The 17,599-nt window shown below is 50.9% G+C and overlaps 3 protein-coding genes across 3 annotated transcripts; 2 read left to right on the top strand and 1 right to left on the bottom strand.

The window, feature by feature from the left end:
- The first annotated feature begins 9 nt into the window (after nt 1-9).
- On the top strand, nt 10-5,544 carry CCDC137 (coiled-coil domain containing 137). The gene is made up of 6 exons (XM_052658197.1): nt 10-154; nt 539-672; nt 2,126-2,345; nt 3,762-3,844; nt 3,965-4,044; nt 4,224-5,544. Exons 1-6 carry the CDS (start codon nt 18-20, stop codon nt 4,443-4,445), a joined length of 876 nt encoding a protein of 291 aa, XP_052514157.1. The 5' UTR covers nt 10-17; the 3' UTR covers nt 4,446-5,544.
- A 4,890-nt stretch (nt 5,545-10,434) lies between these two features.
- On the top strand, nt 10,435-11,151 carry LOC128065001 (60S ribosomal protein L9-like). The gene has a single exon (XM_052658060.1). The coding sequence runs from the start codon at nt 10,473-10,475 to the stop codon at nt 11,049-11,051; it is 579 nt and encodes a 192-aa protein (XP_052514020.1). The 5' UTR covers nt 10,435-10,472; the 3' UTR covers nt 11,052-11,151.
- Nucleotides 11,152-12,927: 1,776 nt separating this feature from the next.
- ARL16 (ADP ribosylation factor like GTPase 16) lies at nt 12,928-17,501 on the bottom strand. Its single transcript, XM_052657950.1, has 5 exons — nt 17,441-17,501; nt 17,213-17,271; nt 16,653-16,766; nt 15,961-16,076; nt 12,928-15,800 (listed from the first exon to the last, which is right to left on the bottom strand). Exons 1-5 carry the CDS (start codon nt 17,499-17,501, stop codon nt 15,629-15,631), a joined length of 522 nt encoding a protein of 173 aa, XP_052513910.1. The 3' UTR covers nt 12,928-15,628.
- Nucleotides 17,502-17,599: the final 98 nt, after the last annotated feature.

The raw sequence follows: 17,599 nt of genomic DNA, 5'->3' as shown, positions 1-17,599 counted from the left end.
ACCCCGTGCTTGGAGAGATGGCCGGACTCCGGCGCGGAGCGGCGACGGCGGTGCCGGCGGGAACGGCGGGGTTTGGGAGACCAGGGCGACCGCAGGGCCGGAGGCAGCAAGAGCTGGGGAAGCAGCGCTCGGCGCCACGGCCGGGACCGCGCAGGTGGGTGCGGATCTCACTGCCCTGAAGACACCTCGGCGCCCCTCCGCATGCCGGGCACAGCTCGCTGCCGGGTCCGGGCTGTGGGCGTCCCGGAGGGTCAGCTGGGTCGACAGAGGCGTGACGGAGTCTCCGGTGTGGCACATGTCACCTTCCGGGCGCCGTCTTGTCATCCTGGACGAAGTCAGGTCCTTCCACGCAGGGTCCTGGGAGGTCCAGGGACAGTCTCTGGGCCGGCTAGGACGAGGTCGTGCTCCCTTGAGCGGCACGCACGACAGCGGCCAGGGTTAGCCTGCGAAGTTTCTTTCTCCAGGTTGAGCTTCGGTTTCTCTGATTCTGTTTATGCTCCACTTGAGACCTGTTTCACCCCCGTGTTCTCCTTCACAGCAAAGAAAAGAAGAAAGTGAATTGCAAGCCCAAGAACCAGGATGAACAGGAAATTCCTTTCAGGCTACGAGAGATTATGAGGAGCCGGCAAGAGATGAAAAATCCTATTAGTAACAAGAAGAGGAAGAAAGAGGGTAACTGCAGGCCTATGCTGGGTGGCCATAAAGCCTTGTGTGTTTGAATCCACTTAATTGCACAAGTATTCAGTGGCGTTTCAGGCAAAAGAAATCTGCCAGGCACGAGCAGTTCAGACGGTGCAGGAGCATGTGGAAGGCTGACTGAAGGCTGGTGTCACCATGGCCAGAGCGGTGGGTGGCAGCAGGTGATAAGGTGGTTTCAGGTGAGGCTCCAAAAGGAGCCCCTGGGGCCTCATGGGCTAAGATGGAAGTGTTGATTTCTACTACTGCCCCCCAAGAGTAGTGGAGACAAATCAGAGTGGACAGTCAGTTCAGATTTACTTGAAGAAAAAGGTCGCTATGTAAGGATTGAGGGGATGAGAGGACACTGCAGGCCAGCCTTACTATGATGATGGTTCCTTGGACCAGAGTGCAGAAGTCATGGTGGAGAGAAGTGGATGGTCTCCAGAGGTTATGGAGGGAATTGATCAGACCCTCTAGGAAGCTCATTTCCACACACCCCCACCCTGCCCCTTTCCCCAAGGCCAGCTAGGGTGCCCACCTGTCAGCCTCTCCCTGAATGCTGGGGGAATTGGGTCCAGAGTGTTTGTGTTTCATGTACACGTATAGGTGTATGTGTTCCTAAACATGACACTGATTTTGCAGCAATGCTATTTTGTCATTTCTTTGTGAACCTTAGTCTTTTTGTTGGGGGTTAGATGGCTGCCAAATCAATAGCGAAGTAAAGAATTGAGGAAGCAGAGGGGTAGGGGAGGTCACTGACCCAGATGGATGATGGCACATTCTGAACCATGCCGTATAGAGTCAGCACTTTTAGGGGGTTAAATTATTTTAAAAAATATAAACTTACGTATATGGTGAAATCAGTTCTGAAAGGTATGAGGTGAGACGTCTTTGAATCCTGTTCCCTCCCCCTAAAAGAAATCACTGTTCATCTTCTTTTTACCTTCCCAGGGGAAATGTTATGCCTATTTTAGTTATTCACATGTTAGTCTTATACATATTTCACATTCACATATTAGTAAAAGCTATACTTTCGTTCTGTATATTGTTTGGTGTCCTGGGTTTTCCCTTCCAGTGGATTTTGTAGATCTCCATGCCCTTTCCCATAACTCCATGAAGCTCTCCTCAGCAGCTGTGCAGTGACACCTCTGGATGAACATAAAGGGAATCATTCAGCTGGTCACCTAGTGATGGATACCTAAGGTCTCGTCACTTTTTTCAGCTGAGCTGCAGAGGATGTCTTTGATGTGTGCCAGTGAGCTTTGGGGATGCCACCCCAGGGTGCCCCCAGCTGGCATCTTAGAGATTGTTTAGTTCGCGTGTGAGTCTGCTCTTCCCTTTCTGCAGCCTGGGGAGGGGAGATGAACATGGGTGACCAGCCCAGCACCACCCAGTCCACCCCTCTGCCTTCCTCACTCTCCTCTCTGAGGTCTCCGTTTGTCCTCAGCCCAGGCAGCTTTTAGTAAGACATTGGAGAAGGAAGCAAAGGGAGTGGAACCAGACATTGCCATACCCAAGTTCAAGCAGAGGAAGTGGGAGTCCGACAGGGCCTATGTCCGGCGCATGGAACAGGAGGCCCAGCATGTGCTGTTCCTCAGCAAGAACCAGGCCAACCGGCAGCCCGAGGTGCAGGCTGCTCCCAAGAAGAAGTCAGAGCGGAAGAAAGCGTGAGTGGGGGCTGGAGGGGCTGGGAGGCAAGGCTGTGGGGTTCCTTGAATGTCTTCTACATTGACAGCCTCTCGTTGCCAAGGGGCACCCTCCCCACTCCCGTGATTCAGAGCAAGCAGGACCTGGTGTCAGTCGCTGTTTTTCTCTGCACCTCAGCCTCTTGACCTGGGAGGCTCTGAATCCCCAGAACTCCGAAGGCTTAGCTTTGTCTGTGCCTCTCTGTGGAAAGCATCAAGGGATCCAGGAGCCAAGCGAGGGCTAGCTGTTCCCTCCAGGCCAGTCGTTATAGGGAAGTAGAAAAAAGGTGAGGCTCCTTCCCAGGAGTGCTTGCAAGCCACCAGGTGGACTGTGCCTGGCCCACAGAAGTCAGTTTCCAGGATTGACCTTTCCAGCCCCAAAAAGATTTGAGAGCCTATAGCTGTGTCATTTGGACAAGTTCTGTGACCTCTCAGACTCAGCTTCCTAGTGGAGATACTGGCACCAGGAGGAAGCCCACCACCAACTGCCCATCCCTACTCTCAGCCCTGGAGAAGTCTAGGACATAAGCTGTGTGCTACCTTCTTGAGCCTGTGGGTGGGGGCTGAGCAGTGGTTTTAGCAAACAAATGCTTTTTGCAATGTGTTTCTACCTCTACTGAAACTTTCATCATGAACCAAGCCAGGCTTTCATCAGAAATTTCTCTGAAAGCAGGGACTGCCCGGGCAGCCCAGTGCTCCCACTGCAAGGGGCATGAGTTCCATCCCTGCTTGGGGGAACTGAGATCCTGCATGCCATGTGGTGTGGCCTTAATTTAAAAAGAAAGAAAAGAAGAAATTTCCCTAAAGCTATAAAAGTTTGATTGTTTTCAGCTTTGTGGAGTTTCTCCGTGTCCACTTATAGTTCATGTACTCATATTAGCCAATGAAAATTACATCACATAAAACCTGTCCCAGGTACCAGTAAAAGCCACAGTGATCTCCAGCACTCATTGGACGCTGATTCCAGAAACAGTAAGGAGCCACATCACACATGCTACTGTGCAGGGCCCTTGAGACTCAGCAGCATGGTTGACACTTGGGGCAGGTGATTCTCTGGGGTGGGGGCTGTTCCATGCCCCGTAGGACAGTGAGCAGCATACCTGGCCTCCACCCATGAGGTGCCAGGAGCACCCCCGCCACACACACACATTGTAATAGCCCAGGACATCTCTAGACATTGTCACGTGGCTCCAGGGCTACTGATGCTGAGGACCCTTGACTTAGAACTTTGGGAGGGTCTGCTGGGTTCAGGAGTGCTCTCTGTGGGTCGTAGGGTTTGGAGGCAGGCCCCTGGGGTCTGCTGTGGAGCATTCTTTGTGAGCAGGGGTGACCTCTGCCTCTTCCTGAGTCCTGTGAACCGAGGGTTTAGGAGTAAGAGGAGCACTGTGCTCTTCCCAGGTTCCAGAAGCGGCGATTGGACAAGGCCCGGCAGAGGAAGGAGGAGAAGGCAGCAGAGAGGCTGGAGCAGGAGCTGCTCCAAGGTAGCTTTTCTGGAAGCAGTTGTGTCGGGGTCAGTGGGTGGGCTAACATTGGCTCTGGGTGCCATGGCTGCGGGGCTTGTGTAGGCAGCAGGCTTCAGCTGTGCTCATCTGGCCCTCCAGACACGGTGAAGTTTGGTGAGGTCGCACTGCAGCCCCCAGAGCTGACCGCCAAGCCCAGGATGAGCGTGAGTAGGGACCAGGTAAGCAGGGGTTCGGGGAGTTGCCCTTTTTGCCCCTTGATGCTGCTGGGTCCAGGGCATACAGGAGAGCACCATGTTCTCACGGACTGACTTTTAGACTTTTGGACTGACCTAGACCCTTCCTTAACCTCCCCTTCTTCCCGAACCTGTGCCTCACCCTCCCTCTCTCTGTTCTTCAGCCTGGCAAGAAATCACTGATGCTGAAGAAGCTTTTAAGCCCTGGCAGTATGTCCCAGCCTCTGACCACCTCACTGGCCAGACAGAGGATTGTGGCGGAGGAGAGGGAGCGGGCTGTGAACGCCTACAGGGCGCTAAAGAGACTACAGCAGCAGCGGCAGGGGACTCAGTCGCTACAGCCACCCCACCTCCGTCCCGGGAAGAAGCCAGAGACGCAGCTGTAATGACAAGGGACCAGAGCTGCTGCACCTGGGCTGGAGCTGGACAAGCAGATGGCCTACAATCGAGAGTCCCTTCCCAGGACATGTCCTGGGACTCAGGTGGGGGAGCAGGCTCCTGTTTTTTCTCTCTAGAGATTGCTCTTTCAGGAGTGACCATCCGCTGGACCCATATCTCGCACAGAGTCTGTCTCCTGAGCCCCCCTAGATGGAGCCACCACCTGGGTGAAATGCAGTCAACGTCATTCCCTTAAGCCTAGCGTCACATGCAGCTTTGTTCTGAACACACAGGTCCAGGCTGAGACACAACCCAGGGCCACTTTAGGGAGGGCCAATCCCATAATCCTGTCCCTAAATGCCTGTGAGTTGTAGACACTGCTGACTCAGTAAGTGAGGCTCTACCAGATTTGACAGAGCCACACGGCTGGAGCCAAAGCCAGACAGCAGGCTGGTGTGGGGCAGGGGCGGGGGGTCAGCATCTAGGTCACCTAGATGTCCTCATGGTCCCTGCAGGGCAGGTGGAGCCATCCCAGCTTATGTTAGGGTGCGAAGACTAAGCCACCCACACCACGGTTGGGGAGGCTGAGTGCTTATATCATCAGGGTCTCTGGGGAGGACACGGTGGGGCTCTCCAGCAGGTCAGGAGTGGCTAGACAGCAAGGACAGGAGCCCAGCTCAGGGCTCTCGAGATCAGAGGAGCCATGTGAGTTCCTGCTGAGGGCAGGGCCTGGCAAGGTTTGAACCTCCCACAGGTGCCAAAGGAGGGAGCACCTGGATTTATCCTCCTGCTCAGGTGTGGGACACAAGTGAGAGCATGGGGATGTGGCTTACAGGCTGCTAGCAGTCGAACATGGAGGGACAGGGTCAGGGCACTCATAGCCCTGTTGGAGGTTGACAGCCGCTGGGCTGCCTTGCTCTCTACAGCTCAGGCTCCTCAAGCCAGCAAAGACGGCCTGGGCACCTCAGTCAGTGCTAGGCCTCAGCACTGGCTAGGGCGGCCCAAGAGAATGAGTATGGAGTGGTATGCGATCTGTTTTGCTCTTCCCCAAGTTTGTATTTTATGCAGTGAAGTTTATTTTTGAATTAAAAGATTGAAGTTCTGGAAGCTGTACCTGGAATCAGGGCTGTCACTCTCTGGGGTGTGTTTCTGCATGGTGGGTGGCCCCAGCCCTTGCATGGCTGGCCAGGTGCTGGCTGGCTGCAGTAGCCAGGACTCACCCCCCATCACATGACAATTGGGGCAGGCAGCGCAATCTCTCGTTCAGTGCTGACATCCTTCTTACAATCAGGTTCTGAGACAGGCAGGGCAGTGAGAGCAAAGAGTGAGGTGGGGCTGCTGAGAAACACTGGTGTTTCCTGGACGCATTGTAAGTACAGTATGAACGTGGGAATGAGGAAATAGGTCATGGTGAAGGAAGTTTGCCCTTGGTCACATAAAATGTGGAAATTGTATTTCCTTAGACACTTGGAGTGCCTCTAAAAACTGGTCAAGTCAGCTCAGCTGGCTTTACCATCAGAGATGTCACCAGGCCCAACCTAACCCATCAGCGATGGTGACCAGGCTGGGATCATCCCTCAGAGATGGGCCCCCAACCGGGCATCACCCCTCAGGAATGGAGCCCAGATTCGGGTCTCCTCTAGAGATAGAACCCAGGTAGGATCAGCCATCAGGACCTCCAGCCTGCGTTAAGGGTGTTGACTCTTAGCATGAAATAAGATCTTTGGCCAAAATGAGTTGGTTGGAATCAGAATTTCAAACCAGAACAAGCAAACTGTGTGGCAAGTTGGAGGAGACAAAGGGGAAGGTCAGCTTTTACTAGGTTTTAGAATGAATTGACTGAGCAACTTCCTTTTCACTTTTCACTTTCATGCACTGGAGAAGGAAATGGCAAGCCACTCCAGTGTTCTTGCCTGGAGAATCCCAGGGACGGGGGAGCCTGGTAGGCTGCTGTCTATGGGGTCGCACAGAGTCGGACACGACTGAAGCAACTTAGCAGCAGCAGCAGCAGCAGCAGGAGGAGGAATTGATGCTTTTGAACTGTGGTGTTGGAGAAGACTCTTGAGTCCCTTGGACTGCAAGGAGGTCAAACCAGTCAATCATAAAGGAAATCAGTCCTGAATATTCATTGGAAGGACTGATGCTGAAGCTGAAGCTCCAATACTTTGGCCACCTGATTTGAAGAACTGACTCATTTGGAAAAGACCCTGATGCTGGGAAAGATTGAAGGCAGGAGGAGAAGGGGGCGACGGGATGAGATGGTTGGATGGCCTCACTGACTCGATGGACATGAGTTTGGGGAATCTTGGCAAGTTGGTGATAGACAGGGAAGCCTGGTATGCTGAAGTCCATGGAGTCGTAAAGAGTCGGACATGACTGAGCGACTGAACTGAACTGAGGAGGAAATTAGGAGGGATCTGGTTTTCCATTGGCTGCAGTGAGTAGCTTGTTTCTGAGTCAGGAAATCTTCCCGCTGGGCCTGTGAGCTGTGGTGCTGAGGGACGCATGCGTGAGAGAGCCTTCCCTTCAGAGCTTCGCGATCCCATTCTGATTGAGCTTTCCTTTGCTCATTTCCGCATTTCCCTCTCCCTTTTGATCCGGGTCTTTCCTTGAGACCATCACTGATCAGTTTTAGTGGAATTGTGTTTTGTCCCTCAATGCCAGGACCTTGCCTGGACATCGTGTCCCACATCAGAGAGAAAGTGCATAGTGATTGACACTGAGTGAGGCCACGTTTGAGTAATAAGGAAAGTAGAAGGAGAAACTCTCAGCCATTTTCCCTCTTAAAATCATATCTTGTAAAGAAAGTACAAGCATCAGCAGTCATCTCAAGGCACTGAGTCACCATCATTCTATTTAGTGTGCATTTCTGCAGGGGGTTGACAAGAAACATGTACAAAGTTTTAAAATAGGGGCTTCCTGGTGGTTCAGTGGTTAGTACTTTGCACTTTCCCTGCCAAGAGCCCAAGTTCAGTCCCTGGTTGGGGAACTAAGATCATGCAAGCTATGCAGCATGGGGGAAAAAAATAAAAAACAACAGAAACAAAAAGCCAAAACTATGCAAAGCAGAATGCGAAAGTAATATATGACAACTAGCTTGTGTGATGGTTCTAAACCATGACCCTAGACCTGAAGGTAGCAGAATAAATCAAAGGGCCAAGGAGAGTCGGGTGAAATTTGTGCTTGTTCCCTCATCTTGTGAAATTGAGTTTCTACTTCTCCAAAGGTGTTTATCCAAGTAGTAGTAGTAGTATTTGCTATTGGACAAATGCCTCCTTATTCATTAAGTACGAAATCAAAGTCTGTGTGGTTGTCTAAGATTACTTTAGCTGATGAATCAAGTGATACATGCAAATCATTGTTGCTGTTTGGTCATTAAGTCATGTCCGACTCTTTGCAACCTCATGGACTATAGCACACCTGGCTCCTCTGTCCGTGGGATTTCCTGGGCAGAATACTAGAATGGGTTGCCATTTCCTTCTCCAGAGGATCTTCCCGACCAGCGGATGGAAGCTGCATCTCCAGCGTAGGCAGGGTCCTTTACCATTGAGTCACCAGGGAAGCCCTGCCAATCATTACCAGGAATTATACCCATGAGATGGTGGGCAGCTCTGTGAAACTCACTTGCCAAACCTTGAATGGTCTGTCAGGCAATTTGGAGCATCTGGGAGGGAGCCGTGTGGACAGTTGTTCTGGATTGCATTTTTAGAATGTGACACCAACCCTGGATCCAATATCTTCCCACATAATGCTGCATAATTGCCTGATATCGTCTGCTGAGAATTCATTACTTGGGAAAGGAACACTGAAGCCTGCACACTGGTGTTCAGATTCATAATATCCAGCACTTTAAACAGCGTGTCCACCTGCCCCCTCACTTTATCACCACCAGTCTGGTGTAAGGGCACGATCTGTTCACTCCTTTTGGAAGAGCACTAAGTGTTGTGGGTTCAGGATCATTTTTTCTTGATTTGCTGAGGTTTATTGGAGACCTCCATAATTGGGAATTGAGCTCTGAGGCAGGGACTGTTCAGTAGTCCTGGGGTTGAGCATTGAGAATGTAGCTCCAGTATAGAAAATTCATTCCCAGTCTGGAGAGTTGTTTCTCTGAACCAATTAAGAGGGAGACTTGGAAAAACTGATTTCCTGGAATCCCATCACTGAGAAGTGGGAGGACACTGGAAAGATGGATTGGGTGACTGAAGATGCCCAGAGCGCTTTGGTGTCTCGAAGTCTTTCTTTCAATGTTCTGGCTTCTTAAAATAATGATGAAGGCTGGGAGGACTTTGCTTAGGGGACTCTTACCTGTTGAACTGAAATATTAAGGATTTTAATGTTCGTTTTTCTTTCTTAGTAGACTCATCTAGGGTGCAGGCTAATCGGTTTGCCAAGTTAACTACGTCTTCAGAGGACAGTTTCCCATTCTATTCTAGTTCTCTTAACCAAGAAAGTCCTGGTTTGGCCTGTTAATGAACAGAGTTGAAGGCCATCCTAGTGGATTTGTTATCCATAGGGAGACCAGCATTCTTCCGAAAAACAATTTGGAATCGGCCTGTGATGGTGTGATTTATGTATAATATACATTTAGTCTTCATCCTCACTTTTGGCACAGAGCTCCTAAAACCCTTGGAATTTTCTGATTAGAGCAACAAAGATGTCTCTTGTTAGATCAATGAGTTGGATTTTGGACCCCGCCTAAACATCGGGGCTAGCTGCCAAGAGAACCAATGTGATTAGAGGGTTAGAACTTTTCAGTGCCCATTACCTCCAACTGCCCAAACTCCAGGGAGGGGAGAGGGCTTGGAAGTTGAATTAATGATTCAATCAATTATAAAACACAAAGGGCAGAGTTTAGAGAATTTTCAGGTCGGTAAACATCGCAACATGGGGAGTGTTCACTGGAGGGGGCATGGGAACTCTGCCCTTTCCCCATACCTTGTTCTAGGGCTCTTTTTCATCTGGCTGAGTTATTTTCTTTCATAAAAAGTGATCTGGTAAGTAAACTGTCTCTGAGTTCTGTGAGCCACTCTAGCATATTAGTTGAACCTGAGGAGGGCGGTCTTGGGAATCTGATTTATAGCCTAGCTGTCAGTCAAGAGCAGAGGTAACAACCTGGGCTTGCAGTTGGCTTCTGAGGGCAGTTGTGCAGTCTTGCACCTCATCTTATAGAAACAGAAGGCATATAACTTCCCTTCGGAACATGCTAAATGGAAACCAGTAAGGGTGGCTGAAAAAGACCCTGATGCTGGGAAAAGACCCTGCATGCTGGGAAAGATTGAAGGCGGGAGAAAGGGACTATAGTGGATGAGATGGTTGGATGGCATCGCTGACTCAGTGGACATGAGTTTGAGTAAACTCCGAGAGTAGGTGATGGACAGGGAGGCCTGGCGTGCTGCAGTCCTTGGGGTCACAGAGTCGGACATGACTGAGTGACTGAACTGAAGGGTGGCTGAACCCAGTGTGGGGTAGAAGGTGGGGTGCCATGGTGGCCCTGTGTGGAGGGCAAGAGCCTGTAAGCAACCCCCTAGGGGCAGCTGCTGGGACTTTGGATGGGAGAACTTCCACTTGAGGGGGGTTTACCACCTTGCCACCTGACAATAACTGAAGCTGCCCCAGTGACTGAAGGATATAAAATGATCTTAAGCTCCAATAGCAGTGATGTCTCGGACGATGTCGAGAGACACTCTAATGCAAGTGGCAGTGCCCAGAAGGTTTCCATATAGACATGGAAGTGGAAATGGCTTACACCAGACCAAGCTGCCTGCAGGATGCGAGGAGGTGCAGGAAGCCTCTGCACCCGGGGCGGACTCTGGGACCACGAGGAGGTGCTGGGCTCTACTTGGGAGCCACTCGGACAGTGCCCTACAAACTGCTCTCGACTGACCGACAAAGAGCTGTTCACTTTGTGAACGGCAGTTCCAAGTTGAATGGACAGCATTTTGTTTGGAAAGCTTCTACGTAAAGACCAGCAAATGGAGACTGATTGAAATAGGTTAAAAAGGACCAGCTTGCTCTTTGCCGCATCTACTGCGAGAATGAAGACCATTCTCAGCAATCAGACTGTCGACATCCCAGAAAATGTCGACATTAACTTGAAGGGACGGACAGTTATTGTGAAGGGCCCCAGAGGCACCCTGCGGAGGGACTTCAATCACATCAATGTAGAACTCAGTCTCCTTGGAAAGAAAAAGAAGAGGATCCGTGTTGACAAATGGTGGGGAAACAGAAAGGAACTGGCCACTGTTCGCACAATCTGTAGTCACGTACAGAACATGATCAAGGGTGTTACACTGGGCTTCTGTTACAAGATGAGGTCGGTGTATGCCCACTTCCCCATCAACGTTGTTATTCAGGAGAATGGTTCTCTTGTGGAAATCCGAAATTTTTGGGGTGAAAAATACATACGCAGGGTTCGAATGAGGCCAGGGGTTGCCTGTTCAGTATCTCAAGCCCAGAAAGATGAGTTGATTCTTGAAGGAAATGACATTGAACTTGTGTCAAATTCAGCTGCTTTGATTCAGCAAGCCACCACAGTTAAAAACAAGGATATCAGAAAATTTTTGGATGGTATCTATGTATCTGAAAAAGGAACAGTTCAGCAGGCTGATGAATAAGATCTCAGTGATCTGCAGAAACAACAAGATAGCAGATGGTTCTATGGATTCAGTTGTGATCCTTTAAAGAGACAATAAAAACTCTTGATTTGAAAAAAAAAAAAAAAAAAGGACCAGCTTGTTTGGGCTAAATTACATGCATTTTTCCTAGCAGTGATGAAGCACTGAGCTGTAGAAGCCCCCATGTTTGAGTTTTTACTGACTGGGGTAGTGGCTAATGGCCTGGCCATATCAGGCAGGAGGGCAGTGGCCTATTTAAGGATGTCCATTTGGGCACAGTCCTATGGAAATCAATGATGACCATTTGAGGGGTGTGTTAGAGTAGGACATGTCAGTGCCTATCAGAAGAGCCCCTTTCCAGGTTTGGAAGGTGACTGGAACAAAGATACCCCATGTGCTCCTGTGAGATAACTACCTGGGTCCATGAAATCTGTGGACATGGGTGTTGCAGCAACACTGAGATGGGCTGAATATAGACAAACAGGCAGACCTCATTTTATTATGCTTCACAGATAACTAACTTTAAAAAAAAAAATGGTATGTGATAACTGTATCAAGCAAGTCTATAGGTGTCATTTTCCAAAAGCATTTGCTCACTTCATGTCTGTGTGTCACATTTTGGCAATATTCACAATATTTCAAACTTACACACTGGGGAACTAAAATATTTGTGTGGCTGACTTTATTATACTTGCTTTATTGTGGTGGTCTAGAGCTGGAATACACAGCATCACTGAGGTGCCTGTAGACCTCTTGCGCCCTCTGAGAATCCAAAATGCTGATAACAATTGTTCTGTCTGCCAACGCGAGACACTGAGACCATGGATGTCCACAGGTGCACTGGTGGGCAGGCCCTGAGCACAGGGTCAGCTCAGACTGATGCCAGCAATCCAGGGCTACAAGGGTTTCTGACAAGGAGAGATGCCAACTCTGGACTGTGCTTTGCTGCCCTGGTGGTAGATGCAAATGCTCAGAATACTATGAAAGAATCACAACAGAGGATTTTGCACCAGTTTGGGCACCTGACCATCACTTCATCAGACCAAGGAACTCACTGTGATGTCTACCGATGGACAGATATTATTCTAGATGTTTCTGTGAAGGTGTTTTTTAGAGATTAACATCAGTAGACATTATGCATAAAGCAGATTACCTTCCATAATACAGGTGGACTTCAGTTAAGACCTTAATAACAGAAAAGACTGACCTCACCCGCACAAAGAAGGCTCTGCGAGCAGATGGCCTTCAGACTATAAACATACCGTCAACCTGCTTCACCAGCCTGCTGCCCAATCCTGTCGATTGTGGACTTGCCAGCCTCCACGATGACATGAGCTCGTTCCTTAAAATAAATGTCATTCATTCTTTCTCCTGTTCTCTATGTTTGTACTAATAGATACACATAGATGCTGGATCGCAGCCCCCACCCCCAGCTGTACCATCCAAAATATTTCTAGAGTATCCACTGGTGGCCAGACTGTCCCAGTTAAGAACTACTGTGTATATAAATCTTGTTTCTTGTGGCTAGTTTGTGGTCTGCTTCATCTATGTCATACGTTTCTTGACAGTTTACTCCTGAATATTAAAAACTCACTTTGTGAATGAAAGTCATGATTCATTAAATTGTCTAACTTTATTGATATTTTAAAAATATTTTACTCATTTTTAACAGGTGGGCAACTGAATTATCTTAAACATATTGTTATATACTTATTTTTCATACAAGTATAATGTATACAAAAAATATAATGGTGATGGCACTAGTGTTGCTCTTAGCGTGGGGGTCAGGAGGAGGCAGTCTTTGCTATGGTCCTTCCTTGGCTGATACCTGGGGGACTCTTGCCCCCTTGCCCACCCACCCTCCCAGCCAGTCTAGGAATGAGGACACCAGAGGGCAGCATCAGCACTTTTGAGAACTCAGTACTGACTTCAGGGAGCCCTGTGGCATCCACATGGACTCTGGGGGTCCAGGGTCCATTGTGTCGACGAGTTCTGTAGGTGATTCTGAGAAAGCAGAGTGGGGAGAACACAGAATGGATGGGCTCCTCCGATGGCCAACCTTGGGGTGGTGTCGGGGCCTAGTGGGACCGCAGCATTCAGAAGCTCACCCTGCAATCTGGGCGAGTGGGGAGTGTGCACAGGTGGCACATTGTCCAGGGAGAATGACCAGCCCCTCACCAGATTCTCAGGTTCCAGACAGCAGAACAGCTCAGAACCTTGCTCCATCTCAGAAGGGAAGATGCGTTCTGCACAGCCAGCATGCTTTCCTGGGTCACAGTCACAGATGGTCCCCAGTGGGGCTCCAAACCTCTACCGCGGCCATGTTCAGGCGTTACAAACACTGCAAAGCACTCTTCGACGGCCTTAGACCGACCCAGCCAGCCAGTGGCTCCCTCCAAAAACCAGCTATTCTCTCCTCCAAGTCTCGGGAAGGCTGTCTTTAAGATTCTTCAGGATGGCTTGCCCAACCCCAGGGCCTCTTCACAGAGTGTATTTACTCCATCTGAGAGCTGTTTCTCAGAGCAATTGGGGAAACTGAAGCAGGCTGAGGATGTAGGTCAACTTGGAGCCCAGACCCCTCAGCCCACTCTTCTGGAGTGTGTAGTGAGACCCCTGCCTGGCCCCTCTGGGCCTGGACATCTGGCCCTGGGATCAGAGTGGGTGAGGCCAAAGCACAACCAAAGGGGTGGCCAAGGCAGGCCAGTGTGAACTGTTCTTGCCCTAGAGAAACCCCAGGGTGTTGGAGCCCTGGGTCCCCACAAGGCTAAAGGAGGCCATGCAGGCCTTCCAAAGGCCCTTGGAACCCAGTGAGCTAGACCACCAGCTGAGACAGGGGAAGGTATTGTAGGAAACTCACAACCACACTCAGAAGCAGAGGATTTCTTACCAGACTGCAGCAGGTTTAATAGCAGCCCCAAAGGTATGCCCAAGTTGTAACCTCCAGAACCTACACAGAGGACCTGATTTGGAAAAACAATCTTTGTACATGTGACTGTGGATTTTGAGATGAGCTCAATCTGGATTAAGGTGGGCCCTTGTTTGTGCTCAGCTGCTCAGTTGTGTTGACTCTTTGCGACCCCATGGGCTGTATCCTGCCAGCCTCCTCTGTCCATAGACTTTCCCAGGCAACAATACTGGAGTGGGTTGCCATTTCCTACTCCAGGGGATCGTCCTGACCCAGGGATCAAACCTGTGTCTCTTGCAATTCCTGCATTGGCAGTCTGATTCTTTACCACTGTTTCGTCCTCATAAGAAGAAAAGATCATGTGAAGACAGAGGCAGAGAATGTCCCTGGTGGTACAGTGGGTAAGGCTCTGCCTGCCTGTGTGGGGAACATGGATTCAATCCCTGGTCTGGGAAGATGCCACATGCTGTGGAGCAACTAAGCCTGAGTGCAACAACTATGCCCTAGAAACCTGCACCCTAGACCCCGTGCTCCACAACAAGAGAAAAGTCAAGTAATAGTCACTCAGTCGTGTCCAACTCTTTGCACCCGATGGACTGTAGCCCCCGGGCTCCTCTGTCCATGTAATTCTCTAGGGAAGAATACTGGAGTGGGTTGCCATTCCCTTCTCCAGGGGATCTTCCCAACTCGGGGATTGAGCCCGAGTCTCCTGTATTACAGGCAGATTCTTTACCGTCTGAGCCACCAGGGAAGCCCGCAACCGGAAGCCCATGTGCTGCAAGGCAGAGTAGCCCCAGCTCTCTGCAACTAGAGAAAGCCCTCAGGCACCAACAAAGACCCAGCACAACCAAAAAAAAAAAAAGACAAGAGTCAGGGATTCAAGTCCTGCAAGCCACAAGCCAAGGACACCATGCAGCAACCACAGCAAGGAATGGATTCTCCGTTGGAGTCTCCAAAAGGATCACCCCTGCTGATACCTCAGTTTCAGACTTCTGGCTTCCAGTCCTATGACTGTTAAGTTTATGTTGCTACAAGCCACCGTTTATGGTGATTCATTACAGGGGCCCTAGGACACAAATGCACCAGCAATAGATGTAGGTGTTTCCTGCAAGCTCTCGTAGCTGAGAACACAGCGGGCCATGGGGGAACTGTGGCCTGAGGGTCTGGCCATGAGCTCACCAGCACCTCCCATACTCCATGAGAGCCTTTCTCCACCCTGGCCTACCTGCAGGATCCCTGACCACGGAGGCACCTCTGGGTAGTAAAGGTTTACTGTTTCTAACCCAAAGCCTGGTTTTTCCTACCACACTGACTCATGTACCTGACGCTGTCTGTGGGGTATCCCACCGTTAAGGTACCAGAAACTTTACAGGTTGGAAAGCAGATCTCCTGGGGAGAGGGGAACAATTCCCCTAAAACCATCCCAGGATGGTACAGGACACAAGCCACCTGGCAGGCCTGTCCTCCTCTCCCAATCCTGGAGCCAGAGGGCAGATATCAGGAGTTTCTGTAACCTGGGTGACAGTTTATCCATCACTGCAACTCAGCACAGAACCCCGTCTTCCAGCGCTTAGCCTGCTTTTATAAAAAGCAACAGACAGCCGATGGCCAAGCAGTACCGCCTCTGCCTTCTTGTCACAGAGCAGGCTGGCCATGCTTCTCCACCCTGCAGTCAACCATTGGTTCTGTGGGTGTCCTGGAGCCAGCGCAGCACGTCTGACAAGCCAGTGCCTTTCCAGGCACTGATTTCTAAGGTGGTGATGTTCTGCTTGGCGCAAGCAATGAGGTCCGGGAGCCTGATTAATGACTTCATCTCTTCTATGGTCATGTAACAGGGCAGGTCACTGGAATGAAAGCAGCACGTATCAGAGTGGGCTGCCAGAAGCCCACCCTAGCCATCACTGTGCCCCTCCCACCCCCCAGTGAGCCACCCTCTTGGTTACCCTCTACAGGAGCTCCGTCCTGGGGCACACCTGCACTCCCGCTCACCTCACAGACACGTACATTTTATTGAAGAGAATCAGAACTGATGCATTTGCAAGTTCTTCTGCCGATAGGAGACCCAGGAGCTGCACACAGGATGCCGAGAGCTGGGTGGGGTTAGAGGCATCCACCATGAACTGGAAAGAAGTGAATGGAGATTAGGGCCCCCCTGGGATGAAATACCATCCTTGCCAAATCTCTATTCACATCACAAGCCTGGCTCAGGAAGAGCAAGGAAGGCTTCAGGAAAAGCAGAGGGGAGCGAGCTATGCAAGAATCACCAGTGTTATTTGTTTCCACCTACACGGAAGTTGCTCTACTTGTGTAGCCATTACTTTTACAAGGAAGTGTCCCAGAATTTGGGGCATAGATCTTGCAGGATGGGATGAACCAGGCCATACATAATTAAAACATAAAACATACAAACACACCCAGAACAATAAGACAGTGAGTGGATGACACAGTTATCTGCAGAGAAGAAATACTGTCTTCAGCAACCCTTCGGTGAGCTTTCACATTTGCCTGGGACCAGCAGCATGAGGGAGCAGCTGGAGTCCCAGAAGGAAGCACTTCTGGCCTGGGCCATGTTTCCTTGACTAGCATAGCTGCCTGGGAACCCAAATTCCATCCCACACAAAGTGAAACTGGGGACTAGACAACACTGAAATGGGGACCTTTCTTCCCCAAAGGAAGAGCAAAAGACTAGGACCTACCAGGAGAGAATGACAGTTTCCATAGTAACTGGACCAGATGGGGCCCATGCAGCCCCCCAGCTCTCGGATGGTGATCTTTTTTTGAGCCACAATGTCCGTTAAATTGGTACCCACCTGTGGAAAAAACCGGGATGTAGAGACCACCACAAGCGCTTTCCCACTGGCAACTCCTGGAGAGCAATGTGCCCAGCCCTGTACACTGCGACCCAACCACTAACATAGGTCTTAAGTGTTTAGGCTTTAAGGCAGAACCCACAAGGGAGGAGGTCTAAAGATGCTCCCTGGGGTGCAGGACCCACAGGACTGGCTGTGACACCCACCAAAGAGATTCGCCCTGTGCGGGGAGCAGCAAACTCAATCTGACCAGTGGTGAGGGGCAGGCGGCTCCGGATGCCCTGTGAATTCTGTCCCGGCGGAGCCAGGCTCCCCGCGGTGACACCCACCACCTCCGGAAAGGTGTCTTGAACACACCCACCAGTCAGACCGCTGCTTACATTTAAAGGAACCCAAAGCTCTGCTAATCTCAAGGGGACCCACTTCTAAACTTGCAGGACGCCTACCGTGGGCCGCGTTGGGGGCGGATCGCCCAGGTCGCCCTTCCCATCCCGGGAACTCAACTGTGCGAGGCAGTCAAGGACTCTTGAGTGGGGCCAAGGAGGGCGCGCCGGCAGGACCCCGCCCTCAGCCCGCGGGCCCCCGACGCACCCCGCCCCGCTCGCCGCCAGCGCCCCTCGGATCCCCACGCCCCTCCGGACCCCCTCAACCCCCTGCCCGGCGCGGAAGGATAGTCTGCAGGCGTTTCACCAACAGCGACTTCCCCACCCCGGTGGCCCCCAGGAGGAGACACATCCCGCTTCCCGCTCCACTCGACAGCCTTAGCTCCGTGAGCCACGCAAGGGCCACCCTCAGCTCCGCTCTCATTGGATAGACTCCGCCGCCGGGCAGCT

The sequence above is a fragment of the Budorcas taxicolor genome, chromosome 19 (genome assembly GCF_023091745.1).
Source record: "Budorcas taxicolor isolate Tak-1 chromosome 19, Takin1.1, whole genome shotgun sequence".
Taxonomy (NCBI): Eukaryota; Metazoa; Chordata; class Mammalia; order Artiodactyla; family Bovidae; genus Budorcas; species Budorcas taxicolor.
The sequence above is the reverse complement of the archived record's forward strand: the minus strand, read 5'-3'. Positions and strand labels throughout refer to the sequence as shown.

Bases quoted from the DNA above. Each gene is read 5' to 3' on its own strand.
- CCDC137 (XM_052658197.1), top strand. From the start codon at position 18: ATGGCCGGACTCCGGCGCGGAGCGGCGACGGCGGTGCCGGCGGGAACG. The intron at 155-538 runs GTGGGTGCGGAT...TCTCCTTCACAG, and splicing joins CCACGGCCGGGACCGCGCAG to CAAAGAAAAGAAGAAAGTGA. The intron at 2,346-3,761 runs GTGAGTGGGGGC...TGCTCTTCCCAG, and splicing joins AAGTCAGAGCGGAAGAAAGC to GTTCCAGAAGCGGCGATTGG.
- LOC128065001 (XM_052658060.1), top strand. From the start codon at position 10,473: ATGAAGACCATTCTCAGCAATCAGACTGTCGACATCCCAGAAAATGTC.
- ARL16 (XM_052657950.1), bottom strand. From the start codon at position 17,501: ATGTGTCTCCTCCTGGGGGCCACCGGGGTGGGGAAGTCGCTGTTGGTG. The intron at 16,767-17,212 runs GTAGGCGTCCTG...TTTTTTCCACAG, and splicing joins CGCCCCCAACGCGGCCCACG to GTGGGTACCAATTTAACGGA. The intron at 16,077-16,652 runs GTAGGTCCTAGT...ACTTCTTTCCAG, and splicing joins GAAACTGTCATTCTCTCCTG to TTCATGGTGGATGCCTCTAA.